The 22509-nt window shown below is 37.5% G+C and overlaps 3 protein-coding genes across 3 annotated transcripts; 1 reads left to right on the forward strand and 2 right to left on the reverse strand.

Annotated features, from left to right (window-relative positions):
* Positions 1-336: 336 nt before the first annotated feature.
* LOC114516624 (NACHT, LRR and PYD domains-containing protein 12-like) lies at positions 337-11900 on the forward strand. Its single transcript, XM_028536151.1, has 6 exons — positions 337-881; positions 1455-2787; positions 2973-3074; positions 3252-3299; positions 10210-10988; positions 11884-11900. The coding sequence occupies exons 1-6, from the start codon at positions 476-478 to the stop codon at positions 11898-11900; spliced, it is 2685 nt and encodes an 894-aa protein (XP_028391952.1). The 5' UTR covers positions 337-475.
* Positions 11901-12798: 898 nt separating this feature from the next.
* Positions 12799-19814, reverse strand: LOC114516625 (39S ribosomal protein L38, mitochondrial-like). Its single transcript, XM_028536152.1, has 8 exons — positions 19429-19814; positions 18998-19126; positions 14040-14236; positions 13788-13860; positions 13623-13668; positions 13197-13358; positions 12976-13103; positions 12799-12902 (listed from the first exon to the last, which is right to left on the reverse strand). Exons 1-8 carry the CDS (start codon positions 19574-19576, stop codon positions 12799-12801), a joined length of 987 nt encoding a protein of 328 aa, XP_028391953.1. The 5' UTR covers positions 19577-19814.
* A 941-nt stretch (positions 19815-20755) lies between these two features.
* LOC114516816 (uncharacterized protein DDB_G0280205-like) lies at positions 20756-22288 on the reverse strand. Its single transcript, XM_028536403.1, has 2 exons — positions 21343-22288; positions 20756-21190 (listed from the first exon to the last, which is right to left on the reverse strand). Exons 1-2 carry the CDS (start codon positions 21993-21995, stop codon positions 21022-21024), a joined length of 822 nt encoding a protein of 273 aa, XP_028392204.1. The 5' UTR covers positions 21996-22288; the 3' UTR covers positions 20756-21021.
* Positions 22289-22509: the final 221 nt, after the last annotated feature.

A 22509-nucleotide genomic window follows, 5' to 3' on the forward strand; every position in this document is an offset into this window, starting at 1 on the left:
ACAAAGACAGTACAGACCTGTCGGAACAAAATTTGATTTGGGGGTCGGGGCTGCGTCAATTGGGAAGGAAGGGCGTGGTCCACAGCTTGGGTGAAAGTGAAACAAACTATCACACAAACTAGGGTTAAATTCCACAGTATGTAAAAATAATTGGGGGACTGCACACCCCAACCCCGACGGGTCCGCAGCAAGACAGTCTTGAAAACTTGGCCGCAGTTTGCCAGTGAAATATCCGAGGTAAGCCGTAAATGAGATGCAGTTTGAGATGTGCGTAAGACCTTTCACCTTTGTCCAGCTTTTATCTCGAGGTCAGAAATAATAACGGATTGAGGGTGGTCAGTTTTTGACCAATCATATGAGTCCTGGATCGGAGGGTGTTGGTGCAGAATAACAGTAGGGTGGTGGTCATTGGTTATGTAACTTATGCGATCAAATCTAATCTGGCAAAGAATCATTGAAGTACTCCATTACAGACATGGAAAATTGCTTAAAACTAGTACCTCGTAACTGTTACAATACGTACAGTTCAGTAGTTCTTGCTTTGTTTGTAGCAATTGGCGTGGTTCTGGTTGCAATCGCGAGTGATTACGAGTCGAAATCAAGTCTGGATTGTAAACTCACGAGCTCTTTATATGAGGGGAAGTACATTGAAACACAATGTCGTCTTCAATATGCCCAAGAATTCCTCCCTTCGTTATCTCTCAATGTCCAGATTGTGATAAGTTTTGGACTTGTGGTTGTATGTAGTGTCGTGTACGGTTACCTGGTGAAACATAGAGTGGACTTCGTCGCAAATAATCCAAACACAACGACGAACGAGGGCGTAGAAGAAAGCCAACCATTGTCTGATGTATCGCCAGCCGCACCAGTGGCGTATCGAGGTAGTAATCGTTATTTTGTTTTCATGGCTTACGTAATCCATTTATTCGTTTGTCGTATAATACCACTGACAATATTCTCAGCATTTCTCTTAACCTCGTCCAATTTTCCAACCCATTTTGAATGTCCTTTGCCCAATATGAAAACAACAACTAGTACTTCCCATGAGAACGTCACACGGTCAACTACGAATTCTTCATTTGTGGACTGTACTTATTCAATGGGTGGAAAGAAACAACAAGTTGTTGTCGGCTTCATCACGATAAATTTTCTGGTCAATGCAGTGACACTCGTTGAGATTGTTTATCTGTTGTGGTCCGCATGGAAGAGACCCACTTTCAAAACTGATCAGGAGTTCATTAGCGTGTACCTTGAAAAAAAGCATGCAGAAGCAACCCCTAACACCTCCAACCCTTACTCCTCTAACTCTCCTAGCCATGAGGTAAACCAAGAAGTACATGAGATAACTCAGGAAACTAACTCTAACTCTCCTAACCAAGAAGCAAACCAGGGAATACCTGAGATGATTCAGGAAAATAAAACCAAACATTCATTTACTATGAATGATATCTTAGGAACGAAACAAAAACTGGATGAAATTTATATCAATGTCATAATTCAAGATGGAAGAGAATGTGACAATTATTCAAGAAGTGGATTTTTAAAAGGTAGACATGAGATTTATGACATTCAATTGAAAAAGCCCCCTAATTCGAAAGTACTTGAGAGTACAGCAGAATTATTTCAAGCAGCAAAAGCCAGTAGGAAACAACCTAGAACTGTTCTTGTAGTTGGCAGACCAGGCATTGGGAAAACTCTATTAACTGAAAAAATATCTCAGGAGTGGCAAGAAGGCGGAAAACCTGATGAATTCTGGCATGAAAAAATTGTTCTATTGATCAAATTTCGTAATTTTAACAAGCAAGAAACAAGTCTTCAAGAAATATTAGATCAGGCTCATGGTCTCAATAAGGCAATAGCTCTGTCCAACAATAAGTCTATCCATGAATATATCCATCAGAACCCAAGTAATACCATCCTTGTTTTTGATGGCTTAGATGAACTCCAGGTAGATGATGAATGTTTAATTGATGGAAAAACTGTAAACAGCCTAAAGGAACATGCTCATATATTCCTGATATTTAAACAGCTGGTGAATGATGAACTATTACCTGGAGCCACTGTGTTAACCACATCTCGACCCACAGCAGAACGCATCTACCAAAGGCTTGATTTTGAACGAAAAGTTGAAATGTTGGGTTTTAGTCAGACACAAATAGAAGAGTATGTTAAAAAAAATTGTGGTGCTGACACCCAGAAAAGTTCAGAAATATGGAACATAATCAAGGATTCCCCAGAACTAATCAGCTTCTGTTACATACCTGTCAATTCCTATATAATTTCCATGACATTGTATGAAAGCATTGATTTTGGTGAAGAAGTGGAGGATGAAAGCTACAGCAAGATTCCTAAAACAATAACTGAACTGTACAAAAGAGCAATAAGGATTTTGCTGATCAAACACAATTCAAAATACAAGAATGAACCAGCAAAAAAGGGTTATCTGACTGCGGAACTTCCAGAGCTGCTTCAAAAGGACCTGGACAAGTTGAAGGGAATTGCAAGGAATGGAATGGAAGAAAACAAGTTAGTTTTTGAGTTTAAAAGCAGTGATGAATCTGTGGCTGGCTTATCTGATTCTGGTGTGTTCAATCAATTGGAAGACAAAAGACGAAATATTTTCTCTTTTCTTCATCTTACAATTCAAGAGTTTCTGGCTGCACTAGATGTGGTTGATGATATCAAAAATGTTGAAAGATTTTTAGAAGATCACATTGATGAACCCAGGTGGCATTTGGTGATCCAATTTGTAGCTGGGTTACTTGGAGATAGGATGAGAGAGTTAAGGTATGCCTAATTTTTTATTCAAATCAGAGAAAGTTATAAAGTTGCCAGTTATATTGTATAGTCACAACTCAATTTAATAGCCATATGCATGTAAGGGAATCTTCTTATATTATTTATTCATTGTTGTATCATTTAGATCTTAGTCTATATAATCTTGTATTCATTCATATTTAATTATTTATCAGGTCAGCAGAGCATAAAGATAGTGAAGTAATTGATGGACCCTGGTGGCATTTGGTGAACCGATTTGTAGTTGGGTTACTTGGAGATAGGATGAGAGAGTTAAGGTATGCTTAATTTTTCTTCAAATTAGATAAAGTTATAAAGTAGCTAGTTATATTGTATAGTCACAACTCAATTTGATAGCCATATGCATGTAAGGGAATCTTCTTATATTATTTATTCATTGTTGTATCATTTAGTCTATATAATCTTTTATTCATGCACATTTAATTATTTATCAGGTCAGCAGAGCATGAAGACAGTGAAGTAATCGAATGTATATGCAAAAGGTAAAAATTTGTTACAATTTATAAACGTATTGGATAGTATTGCATTATAGCTGATGTATGTTGCTAGCTGGCATCAATTTAAAACCCTCAACAAAAATCTGCAACTGCTTCCTTACCTAGCATTGGCAACATTGAGGATTTTCCAAAGTTGATAAAACCTCTGCCTGTTGTATAAATTATGAATGATTCTGATTAGCCAATTCTGTGAAATGTTGCTTTACTTATTTTTTATTCAAACAATTATTAACATAATTATAATGATGACTTTGATTGATGACTTTTGATGACTTTGATTGATTCCAGTGCAGTTTCCTAGTCAATAGTTTTGCATATATGCATAGTACATGCATAGTACAATGAAATATTCCTAGGACAAGCACGTGTCAGTTGAGGTGGTTTGAAGCCATATGGTCATTAAATATATATACGTTTATTAGTACTAGGGAAAATTACAATAATCAAACATGCATTAAAACTAAGCATAACAATTCTACGACTATTTACAAAAACAACTTAACTAGACTCCCTAATGTTCGAGTTCCATTCAGACAAAGTGATGTCATTAAGTGATGTGATGGACGCAGTCCTCCAACTTCGACTGCCACGAACACACACCACGCGAGCTCTAAGCAAAGCAAAGGCGATCTTTCAACGTAACCAGCTAACCACCATAGATCGTAGGTTACCCAAAAATGTGTTTTTTCATGGCATTATTCCACAATTAGCATTTTCAGCTGTTATAATTTGCATTACATGAAGTAGCGCACGCACTCATTCATAATTAAAAAATATCAATGATCCACAGGCAGCCCGGTCACTGGTGTTACGTCATTCTATTATATATGTATATAATTACAATAATTGTAATTATAATATATATAATTGTAATTATAATGTATATAATTGTAATTATATACATATATAATAGCATGACGTACAGCAGTGACCGGGCTGCCTGTGATGATATGCAAATTATAACGGATCAAAATGCTAATTGTGGATTAATGCCATGAAAAAACACATTTTCGGGTAACCTATGCATAGATGAAGAATGATTCTTCTTGTCAGCAAGCTTCGCACCCAGGAAGGAGAGAAAATGTTGGGTCTCGCAAAGACAAAATGGCCAGGAGAGATGAGGGGAAAACTGAGTTAAAAATAAACAAAAAAAACTTGAAAAACTATTCAAGATTATTAAAAAGAAAGAAGGGAAGGCTGAAGTTACCTGAATGGATATATTTAAAACATTTAAGTGATGTTTCGTTGCTCTAATTCCATAATATGAGTATAAATGTTTTACTGTTTTCAACAATTTGTTTAACAGTTTAACGAATTGGGCTATTTAATATCTGTACCCCCCCTATCGAGGACATGGTCTCCAACACTTTTGCCCCTGATGAATTCCAGCCTGATGATATGTTCACACCGAGGAATTCCAGGTTAATAATATGCCTACCCTGAGGAATCCCAGTGTGAAAATATGCTTACCCTGAGGAATTCCTGGTGGATAATATCCTTACCCTGAGGATTTCCTGGTGGATAATATCCTTACCCTAAGGATTTCCAGGCTGAACACAGTACACAGTCCACATCCCTGGGGCCAGTTGTTCAAAGCTGGGTTAGCGCTAACCCTGGGTTAAATTTTAATCAAGCGTTTTAGTTTATGTGCTTCTGAACCACTGTTTGTTTTAAAACATTAGAAAATATCACTTCTATCGGTCCTGAAAATATTTATGAAAAAGATATTCAACTTTGTAAACAAGTGATTAAAAATGTTAACGTAAAGATTTGCTTTAACCCAGGGTTAAGCTAACCGGCTTTTGAACAACCGGCCCCTGAGGATTTCCAGGCTGAAAACTACCCACCTGGGGCCGGTTGTTCGAAAGGCGTTTACCCTAAACGGTGGATAAGTTCAAAATGGAAAACAAAATTATCTATTTATTGAACAACAGAGATGAAATATTTCGATGTAAATAGTTTAATTGTCAATGGAAGAACATATTTAATGCATAAGTTGCAGGTACAGTCATTCACAAGATATATGAGAGTATTTTTAAAATTTGGCTTATCCACCGTTTAAGCTAAACGCCTTTCGAACAACCGACCCCTGAGGATTTTCAGGTTGAACCAGTGTTGCCAGATGAAATTTCAAAATATTCATGTTCGCTGACGTCAAAAGTTCACAAAAATGACAAAAAGTTCAGGCTATCTTTAAAATGGGGAACGGGGAACGAGGAACGGGGAACGGGGAACGGGGAACGGGGAACGGGGAACGGGGAACGGGGAACGGGGGAACGGGGGAACCGGTAACATGGAAAATAACGATTTTTTACACTCAAGTCTACACAAATAGTGCAATCAATATTTCAATGTTTTTTCAATCTTTTATTAACTTGACACTGAACTAGTGTCTGAAATGCACTGTGTGCATTGAACAAAATACAACGATAATCATACAGTATATGCACTACACGCCTAAAAACGATCAGGTTGATGCAAGTTGATATAAACAGGATGGAGCAATGTTGTGCTGCCCTCAGACTTCAGAGCTGTTATCAATATTGAACAATATTTTTGAAACTGAATCGGGTGTAACAATATTGTTCAATATTGATAACAACTCTGAAGTCTGAGGGCAGCACAACATTGCTCCATCCTGTTTATATCAACTTGCATCAACCTGATCGTTTTTAGGCGTGTAGTGCATATACTGTATGATTATCGTTGTATTTTGTTCAATGCACACAGTGCATTTCAGACACTAGTTCAGTGTCAAGTTAATAAAAGATTGAAAAAACATTGAAATATTGATTGCACTATTTGTGTAGACTTGAGTGTAAAAAATCGTTATTTTCCATGTTACCGGTTCCCCCGTTCCCCGTTCCCCCCGTTCCCCGTTCCCCGTTCCCCGTTCCCCGTTCCCCGTTCCCCGTTCCCCATTTTAAAGATAGCCAAAAAGTTCATATCTAAATGGCTATCTTTAAAATAGGGAATGGGGAATGCGGGAATGGGGGAATGGGGGAATGCGGGAATGGGGGAATGCGGGAATGGGGGAATGCGGGAATGGGGGAATGCGGGAATGGGGGAATGCGGGAATGGGGGAATGCGGGAATGGGGGAATGCGGGAATGGGGAATGCGGGAATGGGGGAATGGGGGAATGCGGGAATGGGGGAATGCGGGAACGGGGGAATGCGGGAATGGGGGAATAAGGGAATGGGGGAATAAGGGAATGGGGGAATAAGAGAATGGGGGAATGGGGAATAAGGGAATGGGGGAATAAGGGAATGGGGGAATAAGGGAATGGGGGAATAAGGGAATGAAGGAATGGGGAATAAGGGAATGGGGGAATAAGGGAATGGGGGAATAAGGGAATGAAGGAATGGGGGAATAAGGGAATGGGGGAATAAGGGAATGGGGAAATAAGGGAATGAAGGAATGGGGGAATAAGGGAATGGGGGAATAAGGGAATGGGGGAATAAGGGAATGGGGGAATAAGGGAATGGGGGAATAAGGGAATGGGGGAATAAGGGAATGGGGGAATAGGGGAATGGGGAATAAGGGAATGGGGGAATAAGGAATGGGGGAATAAGGGAATGGGGGAATAAGGGAATGTAGGAATGGGGGAATAAGGGAATGGGGGAATAAGGGAATGGGGGAATAAGGGAATGAAGGAATGGGGAATAAGGGAATGGGGGAATAAGGGAATGGGGAAATAAGGGAGTGAAGGAATGGGGGAATAAGGGAATGGGGGAATAAGGGAATGGGGGAATAAGGGAATGGGGGAATAAGGGAATGGGGCGAACAGTGAAACCGGTGAACGAGTGAGCGGGGGAACCAGGGAATGGGGGAACAGAGGGATGGGGGGAACCAGGGAACAGGGTAAAGGTATAACTATGGACTCATTGAGCAGTTAAGCTAATAGTAACAGTCTTGAGCCTGAAAGGAACAATTTTTAGTATATATTAGGCGTGTATACAGTATTATGGCTCTCTACAAATATTTATTGTTATTATAATGCCAACCTGGCAAGTGTTAATTGTTATTGTGAAACTCAGGCACTCTTGTATTAGATTTTACCAAAGTGAAAAATCAAAATATACTTGCCTTTCAGTAAAAATTAAAACTATAAATAAGATAATGGTATTGTTGTGTGCTAGTGTGTTTTCAATAGTGATATCTATTCAAATATAATGACAAATGCAACAGCTAGAACATATGTTATATGGGAATAACATTGCTCAAGAAACTGTTCTGTGTATATAATTTTCATGCATGTTTGCATTTGCTTTCAACAAAATCTATGAATGAACCCACTGACCCTTAACTAATTAAGGACAGTCATCCTTTATTAGTGGGTTTGGGGCTGAAGAGAAAAGGGTATAGGGTAACTGCATGAAAATGAAGTGTTATTAACAATATAAATCCTTTCATCATTAAAATCTCAAACCAGGCATGAATCAACTACTGTACAATCCTAAATCATTATGCATCAAGTGACTGACATCAGCAATATATAGTCAACATATTGGCTCTTTCCCAATCAGCATACAAAGCTTAAAATCTTATAAAATCTTTAATGAATCTCAGTCATTCCTTGGTAGGAAGTCTCAGGCCTATAGCTAGTTATATGAAAACATTATATCAGAAAACATATATAATCAAGTATATAATCAAGTAGGGCATTTAGATATTTATTGTAGTACAGGAAGTATTTATGTATTCCAATAAATGTCATAAAAAGGTAATATACATACATAGTATTTAGTATTGCAATGTTTGCATGCCAATTATAAAGTGCAAACATTGCTTATTACATAATTACCAAGTCATTCACAGTAGAGTTAAATAGTATATATAGGGAAAATACTTTCTGATATAATGTTTTCATATAACTAGCTATAGGCGTGAGACATCCTACCAAGGACTGACTGAGACTCATTAAGATTTTATATGATTTAAAGCTTTGTATGCTGATTGGGAAAGAGCCAATATGTTGACTATATATTGCTGATGTCAGTCACTTGATGTATAATGATTTAGGATTGTACAGCTAGTTCACGCCTGGTTTCAGATTTTAATGATGAAAGGATTTATATTGTTAATTAATAACACTTCATCATTTTCATGCAGTTACCCTACCCTTTTCTCTTCAGCCCCAACCTGCTAATAAAGGATGACGGTCCTTAGTTAAGGGTCATTGGGTTCATTTATAGATTTTGTTGAAAGCAAATGCAAACATGCATGGAAATTATATACACAGAACAGTTTCTTGCCAACTAAATGAACACACTAGCACACAACAATACCATTATCTTATTTATAGTTTTAATTTTTACTGAAAGGCAAGTATATTTTGATTTTTCACTTTGGTAAAATCTAATACAAGAGTGCCTGAGTTTCACAATAACAATTAACACTTGCCAGGTTGGCATTTAATAATAACAATAAATATATTTGTAAGTAGTCCTAGATGCAGAGAGCCATAATACTGTATACATGCCTAATATATACTAACAATTGTTCCTTTCAGGCTCAAGACTGTTACTATTAGTTTAGCTGCTCAATGAGTCCATAGTTCCACCTTTATCCTGTTCCCCCATTCCCCGGTTCCCCTGCTCACTTGTTCACCGGTTACCCCATTCCCTTATTGCCCCATTCCTGCGTTCCCTTATTCCCCCATTCCCTTATTCCCCCATTCCCTTATCCCCCCATTCCCTTATCCCCCCATTCCCTTATTCCCCATTCCCTTATTCCCCATTCCCTTATTCCCCCATTCCCTTATTCCCCCATTCCCTTATTCCCTTATTCCCTTATTCCCTCATTCCCTTATTCCCCCATTCCCTTATTCCCTTATTCCCCCATTCCCTCATTCCCCCATTCCCTTACTTCCGCATTACCCCATTCCCGCATTCCCCCATTCCCGCATTCCCGCATTCCCGCATTCCCGCATTCCCGCATTCCCGCATTCCCCCATTCCCGCATTCCCGCATTCCCCCATTCCCCCATTCCCTCATTCCCCCATTCCCTTACTCCCGCATTACCCCATTCCCGCATTCCCCCATTCCCGCATTCCCGCATTCCCGCATTCCCGCATTCCCGCATTCCCGCATTCCCGCATTCCCCCATTCCCGCATTCCCCCATTCCCGCATTCCCCCATTCCCGCATTCCCGCATTCCCCCATTCCCGCATTCCCGCATTCCCGCATTCTCCCATTCCCGCATTCCCGCATTCCCGCATTCCCGCATTCCCCCATTCCCGCATTCCCCCATTCCCGCATTCCCCATTCCCTATTTTAAAGATAGCCTATCTAAATTTTAAGATCGGAAAGTATCGGAAAACGTCGGAATATGTCGGAATATCGCCGGAAATTTTTGGAGATTATCGAGATTGGTCCACTGGATTGACCGGATTCACCGCAATTCCCCCAAAGATGATAAATACCAAATAAATATGAGATACAACTCTGTTTAAAAACATGAGAAACAGCTCTTTTTAACAATTTTAAAAAGTTCATAAAAAGTTCACAAATCTTCGAAGTTCATAAAAAGTTCATGAAGAGAGCAAAAAGTTCACAAATCTGTGAACTTTGTTCACGATCTGGCAACGCTGGGCTGAACCAGCTGAAGTGTTGAACACAGTCCACATCCCTGAGGATTTCCAGTGTCCTCGATATACGTAGGGGGGGTACGCATATAAATTAGTGTTTTCTTTCGACAAATTTATATTTTCGTAGTTTTGTTTGTACAAAAAACAAAATCAATTGTCTGTGTTGTCGTCGTTTTCGCTCTGTGAGTTTAATACACTGATCTGGTTTAATAATTTTCTCTTTGATAAAATGGCGGCCATTACTACGACGTTTTCTCGAAATATAAATCCCTTCTAAACTTTTTTCTTTAAATATCTTAATCTAGATTTCAAGACTGGATGCCAAAGAAACGATGTATTGACGACAGTAATGACAAAGGTTTACTTGTGATAAAAGGTGTTTGGGAAATGCAAGAGGATCGCGTCATGAAAAATATTTCATCGTTTGCGTCTGAGGATGATCATGAAACGTTTCTTTTGGAAGGATTAAATATTGCACCAGCAGAATCTACCGCTTTGTTCAAATTTTTAAGCCACATCAAGAACTTGAAACAGCTTCAAATCAATCTTTGTACTGTGACGAACATTGCTATCCGTGAATTGGCTGAGTTTTTGAAGAAAGATAACCATGGCCTGGAGAGTGACAACTGTGAACTTACTGAACTAGATGTAAGTGACAATAGTGGTTTAACAACTGAAGGTGCTAAATATTTAAGTGATGCTTTGAAGAGTGACAACTGTAAACTTACTGAACTAGATGTAAGAGGCAATGATTTAAAAACTGAAGGTGTTAAATATTTAAGTGATGCTTTGAAGAGTGACAACTGTAAACTTATTAAACTAAATGTAAGTCTCAATGGTTTAAAAACTGAAGCTGCTAAATATTTCAGTGATGCTTTGAAGAGTGATAACTGTAGACTTACTAAACTAAATGTAAGTTACAATGATTTAAAAACTGAAGCTGTTAAATATTTAAGTGATGCTTTGAAGAGTGACAACTGTAAACTTACGGAACTAATTGTAAGTGACAATGATTTAAAAACTGAAGGTGTTAAATATTTAAGTGATGCTTTGAAGAGTGACTACTGTAAACTTACTGAACTAAATGTAAGTGTCAATGATTTAAAAGCTGAAGGTGCTAAATATTTAAGTGATGCTTTGAAGAGTGATAACTGTAAACTTACTAAACTAACTATAAGTGACAATGATTTAAAAACTGAAGGTGTTAAATATTTAAGTGATGCTTTGAAGAGTGACAACTGTAAACTTACTAAACTAAATGTAAGTTACAATGATTTAAAAACTGAAGGTGTTAAATATTTAAGTGATGCTTTGAAGAGTGACAACTGTAAACTTACTAAACTAAATGTAAGTTATAATGATTTAAAAACTGAATGTGTTAAATATTTAAGTGATGCTGTGAAGAGTGACAACTGTAAACTTACTGAACTAAATGTAAGTCACAATGATTTAAAAACTGAAGGTGTTAAATATTTAAGTGATGCTTTGAAGAGTGACAACTGTAAACTTACTAAACTAAATGTAAGTTACAATGATTTAAAAACTGAAGGTGTTAGATATTTAAGTGATGCTTTGAAGAGTGACAACTGTAAACTTACTAAACTAAATGTAAGTGACAATGATTTAAAAACTGAAGGTGCTAAATATTTAAGTGATGCTTTGAAGAGTGACAACTGTAAACTTACTGAACTAAATGTAAGTCGCAATTATTTAAAAACTGAAGGTGTTAAATATTTAAGTGATGCTTTGAAAAGTGACAACTGCAAACTGATTTACTAAATGTAAAGTCATAATGGCTGCAATCGTGTAAAACGCGTCAAACGTTGTGAAATGTTTTTGTTAAGCTGTATATTGCAGGCAAATCATATTCATATTTTTCTTCATGACACATTCGGTATTTTACTCTCGTATTTTTCTATTCATTCATATCTCGAAGGTAAAATTTGCGAGCATGTGTTTCTTGTTTCATCTGTGTGTAGTTGACAATGAATTATAGACTCCTTTTAAGGAAACAAATTATCTTTCAAATGTTTTTGATTAAATGTAGCCCGTGTGGATGAGACGTTTATAGGAATGTAAATTTAATAAATCAGTTTGCATTGTTTAAAAATCAATCAGTGTTTTGTAGTTTCTGACTGTAGTTTCTGAAGTTTTTAATGCTTTGTAAATAGTATTCTTGAGTGTATATGATTGTATTTCTTATCATTTGTATATATATCTTGTAGTTTATTATTGTAATTTCGCTAATTCGTAGGAAGATTTCTTTGTATTAATTAAAAATAAACTTTTCACTGCTAGTATTAATGCTTTGTCCATAGCCAAGGCAGCCCAGCAAACAATGTTGGTTCGTAAGGTTACGTCTGCCTTAAGGTCTGTTCACAAGATCCAATTTTGTTGGATCCAATTCACTTCTGACGTATGAAATATAGTCGGCTATTGGTGAAGCCTTAGTACATTGGCTTCAGTGGATTTGCTGCTGATATACATTACAATACAACAGACTATAAAACATCCATCAGAAGTGAATTGAATCCAACAAAATTGGATCGTGTGAACAGACTTTTAGTGATCCACCTGGTCAAAGTTTTCCGTTTCGTTTCAGAAAAGCATGCCCGTGAATGTAATATGTAACAATGTAAGCAGAAAGCATGTATCCTATCTTCTGATCGATCTGATCCCACAAAATCTCTCGTATTCTCTACGAGAACGACCAACGTTTTTGTTAGTAATCCTGTATCTTTAAAAGCACCGCAACTGCGCTGTAGAATTCGGCTCCGCTCAAAGTTTCTTTGAAATATTTCCAAGTCAACCCACCTCATCACATCTCTAAATAACCACTCCAAGCTATTTTGTGTAAAAATTTATTTAGACTTATTTACAGAGAGCAAAACTCGTTACATATTTGTGTATTTTTTTGCGAATATCTCTCTAACTTGTGAACGTTTTCTTTGGTTTGGTGTCAAGAATGGTTCGAGGTCATACACGGGTTCTTTTATACCTGAACGAAGGATAAATGTTTTTAACACTGGTTAATACTGAAGGTCAGTAAGGATCGCGTTATTTTTTGTTACCCAAGATTTCTGTGAAATGATTTGATACGGACATGTCCCAGGTTGCTTGAAAGAAGGAAAGTGCCTGAGGAACAAGTTGAAAATTGTCCAAAAACGTCGATGTTTTAAACGATCTGCTGACGAGACATCTAAACACAATTTAAGGAATAAAGAACACGGTTTTTATGTATTGTAACTTTTATTGGTTTGTCTCAATTTTGACTTCCAAGAACCGCTCTAACCTTGTGCTATGTCTTGTGTGAATAGCCTCGTAATCATAGCGTGTTGTTTGCTTCAGAAGACAAAACACAATTCTGTGATAACCAGTTCCTTTAACAGGGCATGGTGGAAGATACTGACAGACTGACTCCCCCTGAGTTAAATCTCCGTTTGGAATATTACCGCTGAAAAGAACAGGATGAGATATTGAATGTAGGAATATATGAAAACAAGTTGGAAAGAACTTCAAGATCCTCTTGTTTGGAGATGAATCAGTGATACTTCATATCTCATGTCAATCCTGTGATAGGCATGTGTCACGGTACAAACAATGAAGACTTATCTGATTGAAAAGTCAGAGAAACAGAATCTACTGGTTCTAGGGAAATCATGGATGATAATTTGTCTGCGGTTTATCAAATGTTGCATCAAAAAGTAAACAAACTTACACCATCCAGTGTAGTATTTCATCATTTCTTGACAAGATATTACCATCTTTATAGGAATGATAAGTAATTATGATTCAGAGTTTTTTTACCATGTTTGGTCATTTGTTATCAAATGGGTTAGGAGTTTAACAACTTGTAAGAAAATTAAAGACACTTTCAACAAACCTAAATTCACCATCAATAATGTGGTCAGAGAGTCATCTTCAGTGTGAAATGACACTTTTGGTTCGCAAGATGTCTAGAAAATAACAATGGTTTTTTGTTCACAGATGTAAGTTTTCGCACCAAAAGTTTATTTCTGGTAATATGTTGTGAACAGCATGACAAACAACTATAAAACTAGACCACAGTAAGTATGGTGTATTATTGTCCAAGACATATTGTTTACTCCTGGTGATAGTAACCAATGACCATTACCTGTGCTGGTGATAGAAAATTACCACAATGCACCGAACTACCATCTGGAAAGTCCACATTCATCGCTACGAAAGGAGTGAAGCTTCTACCATCAAACATATGGTCAAAAACCCCGAGATATGAAGCCATTGTTTTGACTTGAAGTGGGTATTGTTTAAGAGCCCATCCTTTCATCACTTCATCCAAAGGTATCAGAACTAATAAAGTAAGTTTTGCTTTACTTAATAAAAAATAGGTACTCCATGTGTACAGGTATCTGCATGGAATGTTGATATTATATTACCATTTGCAAGCGACCGTTCGGCGCAAACGTTTTCACGCGTTTTCTTACGTTTCAAACGTGCACGTTAGGCGGACCAAACATACATGCTGAAACGTATAAACTAATTAGTTTAGACTGTGAGTTGACATTGTTTGACATGTCACGCCCACATGTCCAACAAACGTAAGGGCGTCATTCCAGCAAGATTTCAGACATAACATTCGTATTGAGGCGTTTGCGATTTTACAGAATCAAATGTCAGTACAAGTAAAAATTATATATGGTCGTGATTACGATCGTTGTAAAACGAGTTCAATCTCATCTAATAGTCTGAAAGATTTGGATTTAGCGATGCTGTCTGAAATTGTTTGGGACACGGTGGGCAGCTATTATCGAGATGGACGGGATCCAAAGTCCTTGAGAATCCAATATCGTGACGATGAGGGTACATTTGTTACCATTACTGGAGAAAATGATGTACAGGATGCTGTTCGTTCATGTAAGTCAGTGCTTCAGGGAGACTACGAAACGGTCCGATTGTGTTTGCGTGTTGATGACGCCTGGACGCCGTTGGGGATGAAAGAAACCAAACCACTGGAGAAACCTCAAGAGAAACGGCCTGCTGTATCTCGCGATGCAAGGAAAAGATTATTTGAGCACGACCAAAAAGAACAAACAATGTATTCTTCCGATTCTTCCGACGAAGCTCAGTCTGTTGTTGCTGAAACACCTTTTCAAAGGTATGTGAAAAAAGTTAAAGATCGCATAGCCGCAAAAAGGTCTGAACTTTACAAACTCGAGAGCAACGAACAGGAGGTGCAAAGGAAAATATTACGAGTTAAATCAAATCCAACCGAAGGTAACTTATGCCGAAATTGTCACATGCGTTTAGGGCATACTGCACGTCATTGTGACTATGAAAAATGCTTATCTATTTTTGCTTGTGGTGAAGAAAAATTGCACCCTGGTGAAATAGACTCTCGCGGGGCTCGTAATTCGATAAAAAAAGTCAAAGACGAAATTGCTAAACTCGAGAAAGACCTAAGTCTAAAGGAAGAACAAGCGAATAAACTGTCTGAAAGTTTGTCAAATAAAATTGAAAAGGCCCTTATGAAAGAGAGCGGAAACCAGTATATTGACGGGGGAATAAAGAAATGGGCACTTTTGCGTAAACACGTCTATATTCTCGAGAAACACTGTAAAGAACACTTCGAAGGCAGAATACCTGCAAAGCACAAACTTTCGGATATTTTAGAGGTCGCCTTAGAACGAGAAGATGTTTCAGGAGACGAGTACAATGCCAATTCAAGCATGTCGCAAGTCAAAACCAAAAGAACCAGGGCGCTGAAAAGAACAAATCCGGCCAAAGCTCTTTTGCAAGAAAAAGGGATTTCATTTCCTAATCCCAGCGACCAAGCTACGTCCAGCTCGCATTCAAGTTCTGTTCATCGTTGCGCGCCATCAAATGTTCAAGAAGAAGCAGAGCAGCTCAACATGGTATTGAAACAAAGCTTATTAGACTCTTCAGTTCAACAGGAGTCTTTAGTTCAGCAGGAGCAGCGATCTCTCTTTACAACTGTAGCAAATGCTTGTCCCGAACCCATTCCGACACCTTATCAATTAAACAACACTGCGCCAAGTTATACATTTCAAGATTTTCCAAATTATTCTTACGGGAATATGAACCCATATTTCTATCCATACACGCCAACAGTTCAACAGCCAGTGTTTCATCCATCTGATTCCTGTCGTGTAATTTATGCGAGCAGTGATCCTGCAATTTCATCTGGAAACACTGGTACTGCTGCAAGTTTATCCGAAACCACTGCTGCGCCCAACACTATTTCACGTCCTAGTGCATCAGAAGTTCTGACATCGACAGAGTCAGAGACCAGGGATGCAGCATTACATTTAATGTTTCTCTCGTCTGGAAATGACAAATGTCTCAAGTAAGAAAGCTTTTCAATCATGTATGTTGTGTTATATCATAGACACTGTTCTATCATAGTATTTAGTTTTAGAAGCAACTATAAGTAGAAGTTTTCATATTATTCTAACTAAATATACCGGGTAAATGTATTACTGAAGGCTAGATATAAACTTGAACAGATAGCTAACCAGTATAAAGTTTGTAAATTATTTTCATTTTGTTTTAATTTTGTTTACATTTCATGAGGGTCATCCAAGCCATCGGTTGATGAATTTATATTTCGATTTTCGTTTGTATTGCACTCATGCATTGATCCATTGATCAACAATATATATTTAGTTCGTATTATATTTTTGAGAGTGCTAGCTATAGATTTAGAATAGGCTAAATATCTTTGATACTTTCATACTTTATAGATAATTGCTATACTTTTATTCTCGGCATATTATTACTGTAATTGTCTTCAAAACTTACCGAGTTTGAGAGGTTTGATTTGCTTTGCAAGATCATTTTGTTTATAGCAACCTGTGACTGTGTACTCTTCAAGTTCGAACCATAAGTTTGAGAAAACGTTATTTTGTTATCAATTATATCATCATGTTTGTAATAAATATAACGACAATTATTGCTGACAGTCAGGTTTATTACTTAACTGTCAGTTGCGTGCCACGCGTGACCTTTATCCCGCGGCGGAAAACTGACATAGCCCTGTTTACACTACATTCAATTTATTGGCACGGCACGGCAAAATTTGGCACCCGTACCTTATTTTATTAGTTTTCAGACTACCAATACAAAGGTGGGGCATGGATGAAATAAGCACGAGTACCCATTTTAGCCATGCCGTGCCGATAAATTGATTATATGACACTGTTTTTCCCCGAAAACAGGGCCTTTTTAACTGGCGGGCGAAAGCTCCTTCCCCAACAAACCTCACTCCGCCGAGATGGTGCAACAGTAAGTATCGCCGAAAATGCAGGAAATCAAGTCGGAGACTAAAAAATACAGGAAATTATCTGCGGGTGTTCCCCCAGACCCCTACAAACTCCCCTATTTTTCAATTAACAATTTCAGTACAATTTATAGTTAATACAATTTGTTCATGCCCACCCACTAACGATTTCTTAAAAAAACCCTACCCCAAAATCCTCAAATACCATTTTAAATGCAGTTATCAAAGTTTTGTGAGGTCAAATGTAATATTTACAATTAACACAATGTCAAACTTTACAGATATATTCAACTTTACCAAAGCAATGATATTGCTGAATCATTCTGTTATATCAATGTACGAAAATACGAAACTTAAATGTTACAAGTATTTTGTGTGAAATGTTTCAATGTATTACTGTTTGTAAGCATCACCCAACGAAAGGAAAAAGATAAGCTGTATGACGATAAAACCTCCTCGTATCCAACGCTGATATTCTTTCGACCGCTTCTGCAACAGCTAATTTTAGATTACGATGAACGTCGGCTGAAAACCGTCCGTTAAGTTCTGTTTTTATTTTATTGAAACAAAGCTCAATAGGGTTAAGATCGGGAGAATATGTTGGGGTGAACAATAGCTCGATACCCATCTCAGCTAAAACTTCTTCGAGAATTTGGCCGCCTTCGTAGTGGTGGACAGCTAAATTGTCCATCACAACGATATCCCCTACTTCGAGAGCAGGACGTCGAGTTATCTCATGTGCTGCTTGAGAAGCCTCCCAGAAGAAATCCCAGAACCTTACAGTGTCAGTTGGGCCATCCAGAATGTTGTAATATTCAGGGCCATTGACTGAAATCAGTAAATTTAAAGTAAAATTTGGAGATTCTGTTTTTCGAACAATTTCCACGCAGCGTTCCCCGGACGGCGCATTTCCGTATAAACGTGTACCGATGCACGGCGTCTTAACCCCCGCCTCATCAAAGAACTTAATCCTTCTCGGATCTTTTGAAGATAGGTAGTTGATGAAAAGCTGAGTATAAATCATATTTTCATCAGTAAAGCGCTCAAAGGCTACGCTGGTAATACGCTTCCGAGTATATCGTTTTCCGGACAGAAGTCTGGATTTTATTGCTCGTGAAATCGATGACAACGAAACTTCACCACAATCACCAAATTCCTCAAGTATAGCATATAATTCATTCAGCTGAATTGTGCCATGAGCTCGCTTAAGAACCTCAAGAAGTTCGAGATCCCCTTCAGAAAATTTGCTTGAATGATCTCCGCCTTTTGGTGATGGATCAACCTTTCGTCCTTGGTAGCAAAAATTCTTCCATATTTTGGAAACTGTATTTGCAGAGATACTGAATCGACTAGCTATTTCTACGTAAGTGACGGGCAAGTAACCAACAGTTGCATCTCCACCAGACTTAAGGCATTCATCAATAATTAGACGCCTTAAATCACTATCAAGTGATTTACCAAGGCTGTATGATCTACCAAATTTATTGACATGCATAATGTAAAAGCTACAGAAGATTATGTGTGGAAATATAGAACTAACACATGCAAGTATATTTAGAAATGTGCGCGCTTACGTTTGTTGGACATGTGGGCGTGACATGTCAAACAATGTCAACTCACAGTCTAAACTAATTAGTTTATACGTTTCAGCATGTATGTTTGGTTTGCCTAACGTGCACGTTTGAAACGTAAGAAAACGCGTGAAAACGTTTGCGCCGAACGGTCGCTTGCAAATGGTAATAATATTAGACAGTAAAAATCCATCATGATCATGTACATGATCTATAACTAAACATATTTTATTATCAACACACGTTTCCGTGATCTTGCGGCTTTCTCCATGTCAGGGTTGGCCATATTTTGCGAACATATCTCAGCTTTGATTTTCCGTAAAATCTTTCTCTTCCGAGGCTTGTCTGTGCTCCTCTTTTCCCCTTTATACCCTGCAATACCCACATGAAAACACTCTTATAAACAAAACTTGCACCAAACATGAACTAAGGTTAAAAACACTCTGCACGAGCAGCAGGACCCCCCCATACCCCTCAAAACATAGAGACCTATTTTCGATACCCACGCTTACCTGGTACTTTACGGGCAGACACGGGAATAATATCCGGGCCCCTCTGCCCTCGTATTGTGATGCAACCCACCGATATTTTAGCCGTGGATTTTCCAGACTTGTTACTGACGAAATATAATTGAATAATTCAGAATTCTGTAATAATTTTAGGAATCAACTTACTTGACGCTGTTTGACTTTGAAAACGTAGGCAACGGTTGCACGACCCAGCCTGGGCTCCCTCCTTAAAAATCGCGTTTCGACGAAGAATATTATTTGTACATTTTATCAAAATATTGCTTTGTGTAAAGTTTGCTATCCGGGCTGCCATCTTGGATTTCCAGAACGACCTTTTCTGCGGTTTGTGGTCGTCCTTCGTGAAACAAAATACGAGTCGGAGATGAAGAACTTTCAACTTTCAACTTTCAAATAAATTTAATACTACATTTTTCACTCAAATGAGTCCATCGACACTAAATTTATGACAAAATACAGTTTTTTAAAACTTAAAAGCTAAAGACAATCACAGTGGTTTAAAGAATGTCTCAGATTTCACGATTTGGTTCATTATTGGTAATCAACCTATGTATATGTACTTTTATTTCTGAATATGTAGGCTCTTGTGTGTTGGGTAATAATATCCTCTATAGGCAGTGATGTATTGCTATCTTTTACTGGTGGTATAAGGTGCATTATGCCTTTCCCAGTAAGATCTCTAGAACCCCACCATCAACGATAATTTTGATGGTACTAAGTTGATCACATGTAGAAAGAAAGTACCAGTTTATTCAGCCCCAAATTCCATGGTACAGGTCAAAATGAAAGAAAGTGGCCCCTTGATTTGGGTGGGGGTAGGTGGGTATTTTTTGGAGTGCCTAATTATGCTATTTCCTAACCAAAGGATTTGCAGAGCAGTTACAGAGCAACCAACCCAACTTTTAGCTTGACAGTGAATGCAATAAAGAACTACCTTGTACTTTTAATATATAATTGTACAGTTGTACTTGATTTGCATTTTGCCCTTTGTAGGTTGGACTTGGCTGTGGTGGAATCTTGGGATTATATTTGGCTCAAAACTACAATGTATGTATATAATCATTTTCTACATTGGATTTCTTTCAGTATTGGTGAATTAGTTGTTTGTAATCTGCACTTTGTTGTAAAGGCAGAAATTTATATACGATTATTAAACCCAAACGAGGAATATTGTATCATTCCTGGCTTGCTTTTAATTAGGATTTTGTTGTAATTAGGATATCATAAATTTTGTTATGCTATATATATATATATATATATATATATATATATATATATATATATATATATATATATATATATATATGCATGACTATGCTTTTAGTAACATTTTTCTTTGCATTGTTTAGCTTCCAGACCTACACACGCTAACTGAGAGACTATTTGAAAAAACAAGCGAATACAAGAAAGATGACAAGAAATGATTTTCAGTTGATCAGATGAAACACAAGTAAAAAATATGGTACATTTTACATTTTAGTATTTGTGGATAATATCATCACTTGATTATACCCCAGATCGAGTTACTGGCCAAACTAACCAAGGGTTGGGATTTTCGCTTAAAATAAATTCATAGTGAAGCTTCTTCATTATCAAGGTTAGGTTAGTGTAATCCAGTATTCCTTAAATATTAATTCTCACATTATTTACAATTTTCTACAAAAGATGTTGTCTGACATATATTTAACATATATGATAAACACCTGCCTCAAGTTTGGGCAGATTTGTTATGAAAATCATTTACTCATGAGATGTCACCATAACTCGTCCCATTGCATCTAAATCTTCTTCAGCTGAATTATTTTTCATATTGTTTGAGTGTTGCTTGCCCAGTGGTACATTGCTTTCTGCTGGGATCTGAAACTCTTTCATAGAAGCTCCATGATGTGGCAAGATTTTGTGATGTTTTCTAGACAATAAATGAAAGTCAAACAATTCCATGAATTCAGTTAATATCTTCTTTGTAAATGGTTATGTAATATACTACGATATCATCAGCTTATAGAATACCTGACCTACTACACTGGATCAGAATATAAACACTGCAGTCATCCTGCCCACCTGTATTTTTTTTTATAAACTGAAATTCCTGTGACAATCAATATAATGGCAATGATCAATAAGATCATCAATATTATCCACCATGCGTTTCTTCCTTTTCTTTCATCGGTTGTTCCTGGGCTGGGTGTTGTGACACTTGATGTAGACGTGAATTTGACATCACAACATGTGCTGGCGAAGTCTTCTTCAATCATGTTGAGCTTTGTTGATTGTTCTAAAAATTCTTTGTGTTCCTTAACACGACCTGTGCTATCACTGGATATTGCAACAGTCGGCTTTGTATTATTTCTACTTTGTTTTACTCTGTGACTGCTGTCGCTAGTTGTCTCCAGGTTCCTATCCTCTGTTATCCCTGTGAGGTTCCTAACCATGCTTGATGTAGCCTTTAATCCCTCAATATATTTTGAAAGGACATACGATGCGAAATGTGAGGTGACTTCTGATGACGTCATAGAAAGTGACGTCACATGTGATGACGTCATTAGTGGTGTAGTGAACGAAGGCGCTAGGCGTGATAACGTTGGTGGTAATACAGTTGATGATGGGGTTATTGGTGGTGTAGTGAATAAAGGCGCTAGGCGTGATAATAGTTTTGTTGGTGGTAATAGCGTTGATGATGACGAGCTCATTAGTGGTGACGTTATAAGTGACATCTTCAAAGGTGATATGATAAGTTTGGATGTTGGGATGATGTTTTGAAGTCTGCTACTTTTGGATGGAAAGAAACCTGATGTGGTTTGCTGAGAGTTGTGAGCCGGTGTCTTTGGACGAATTTTTGTAGATCTTTCAGCTAATTCGCTCGTGACTCGTGTAGTCTCATTGCACTCAGAACCGTACCAACCTTTCAAACAAACCTTTGCACCAGTTTTTCTATCACATTTATAACCACTCAATGCGTCCTTTCTTGGCTGGCATTTCACGCCCGGTTTACACTATACCGGATTGCTTTCGGAGTGGGTCACATTTTGTAGCTATTAAAAGGCAGTAAAAAATTTTACTGTCAGAGATCGAAACAAATATACCAAAACTATCAAAAAAATATAGTACATCAGTATATGCAGTATATATCTATATATCAGTATATATCTATATATCAGTATATATCTATATATCAGTATATATCTATATATCAGTATATATCTATATATCAGTATATATCTATATATC

Source organism: Dendronephthya gigantea, unplaced genomic scaffold, assembly GCF_004324835.1.
Source record: "Dendronephthya gigantea isolate DGI-Jeju-01 unplaced genomic scaffold, DenGig_1.0 000006F, whole genome shotgun sequence".
Lineage (NCBI taxonomy): Eukaryota > Metazoa > Cnidaria > Anthozoa > Malacalcyonacea > Nephtheidae > Dendronephthya > Dendronephthya gigantea.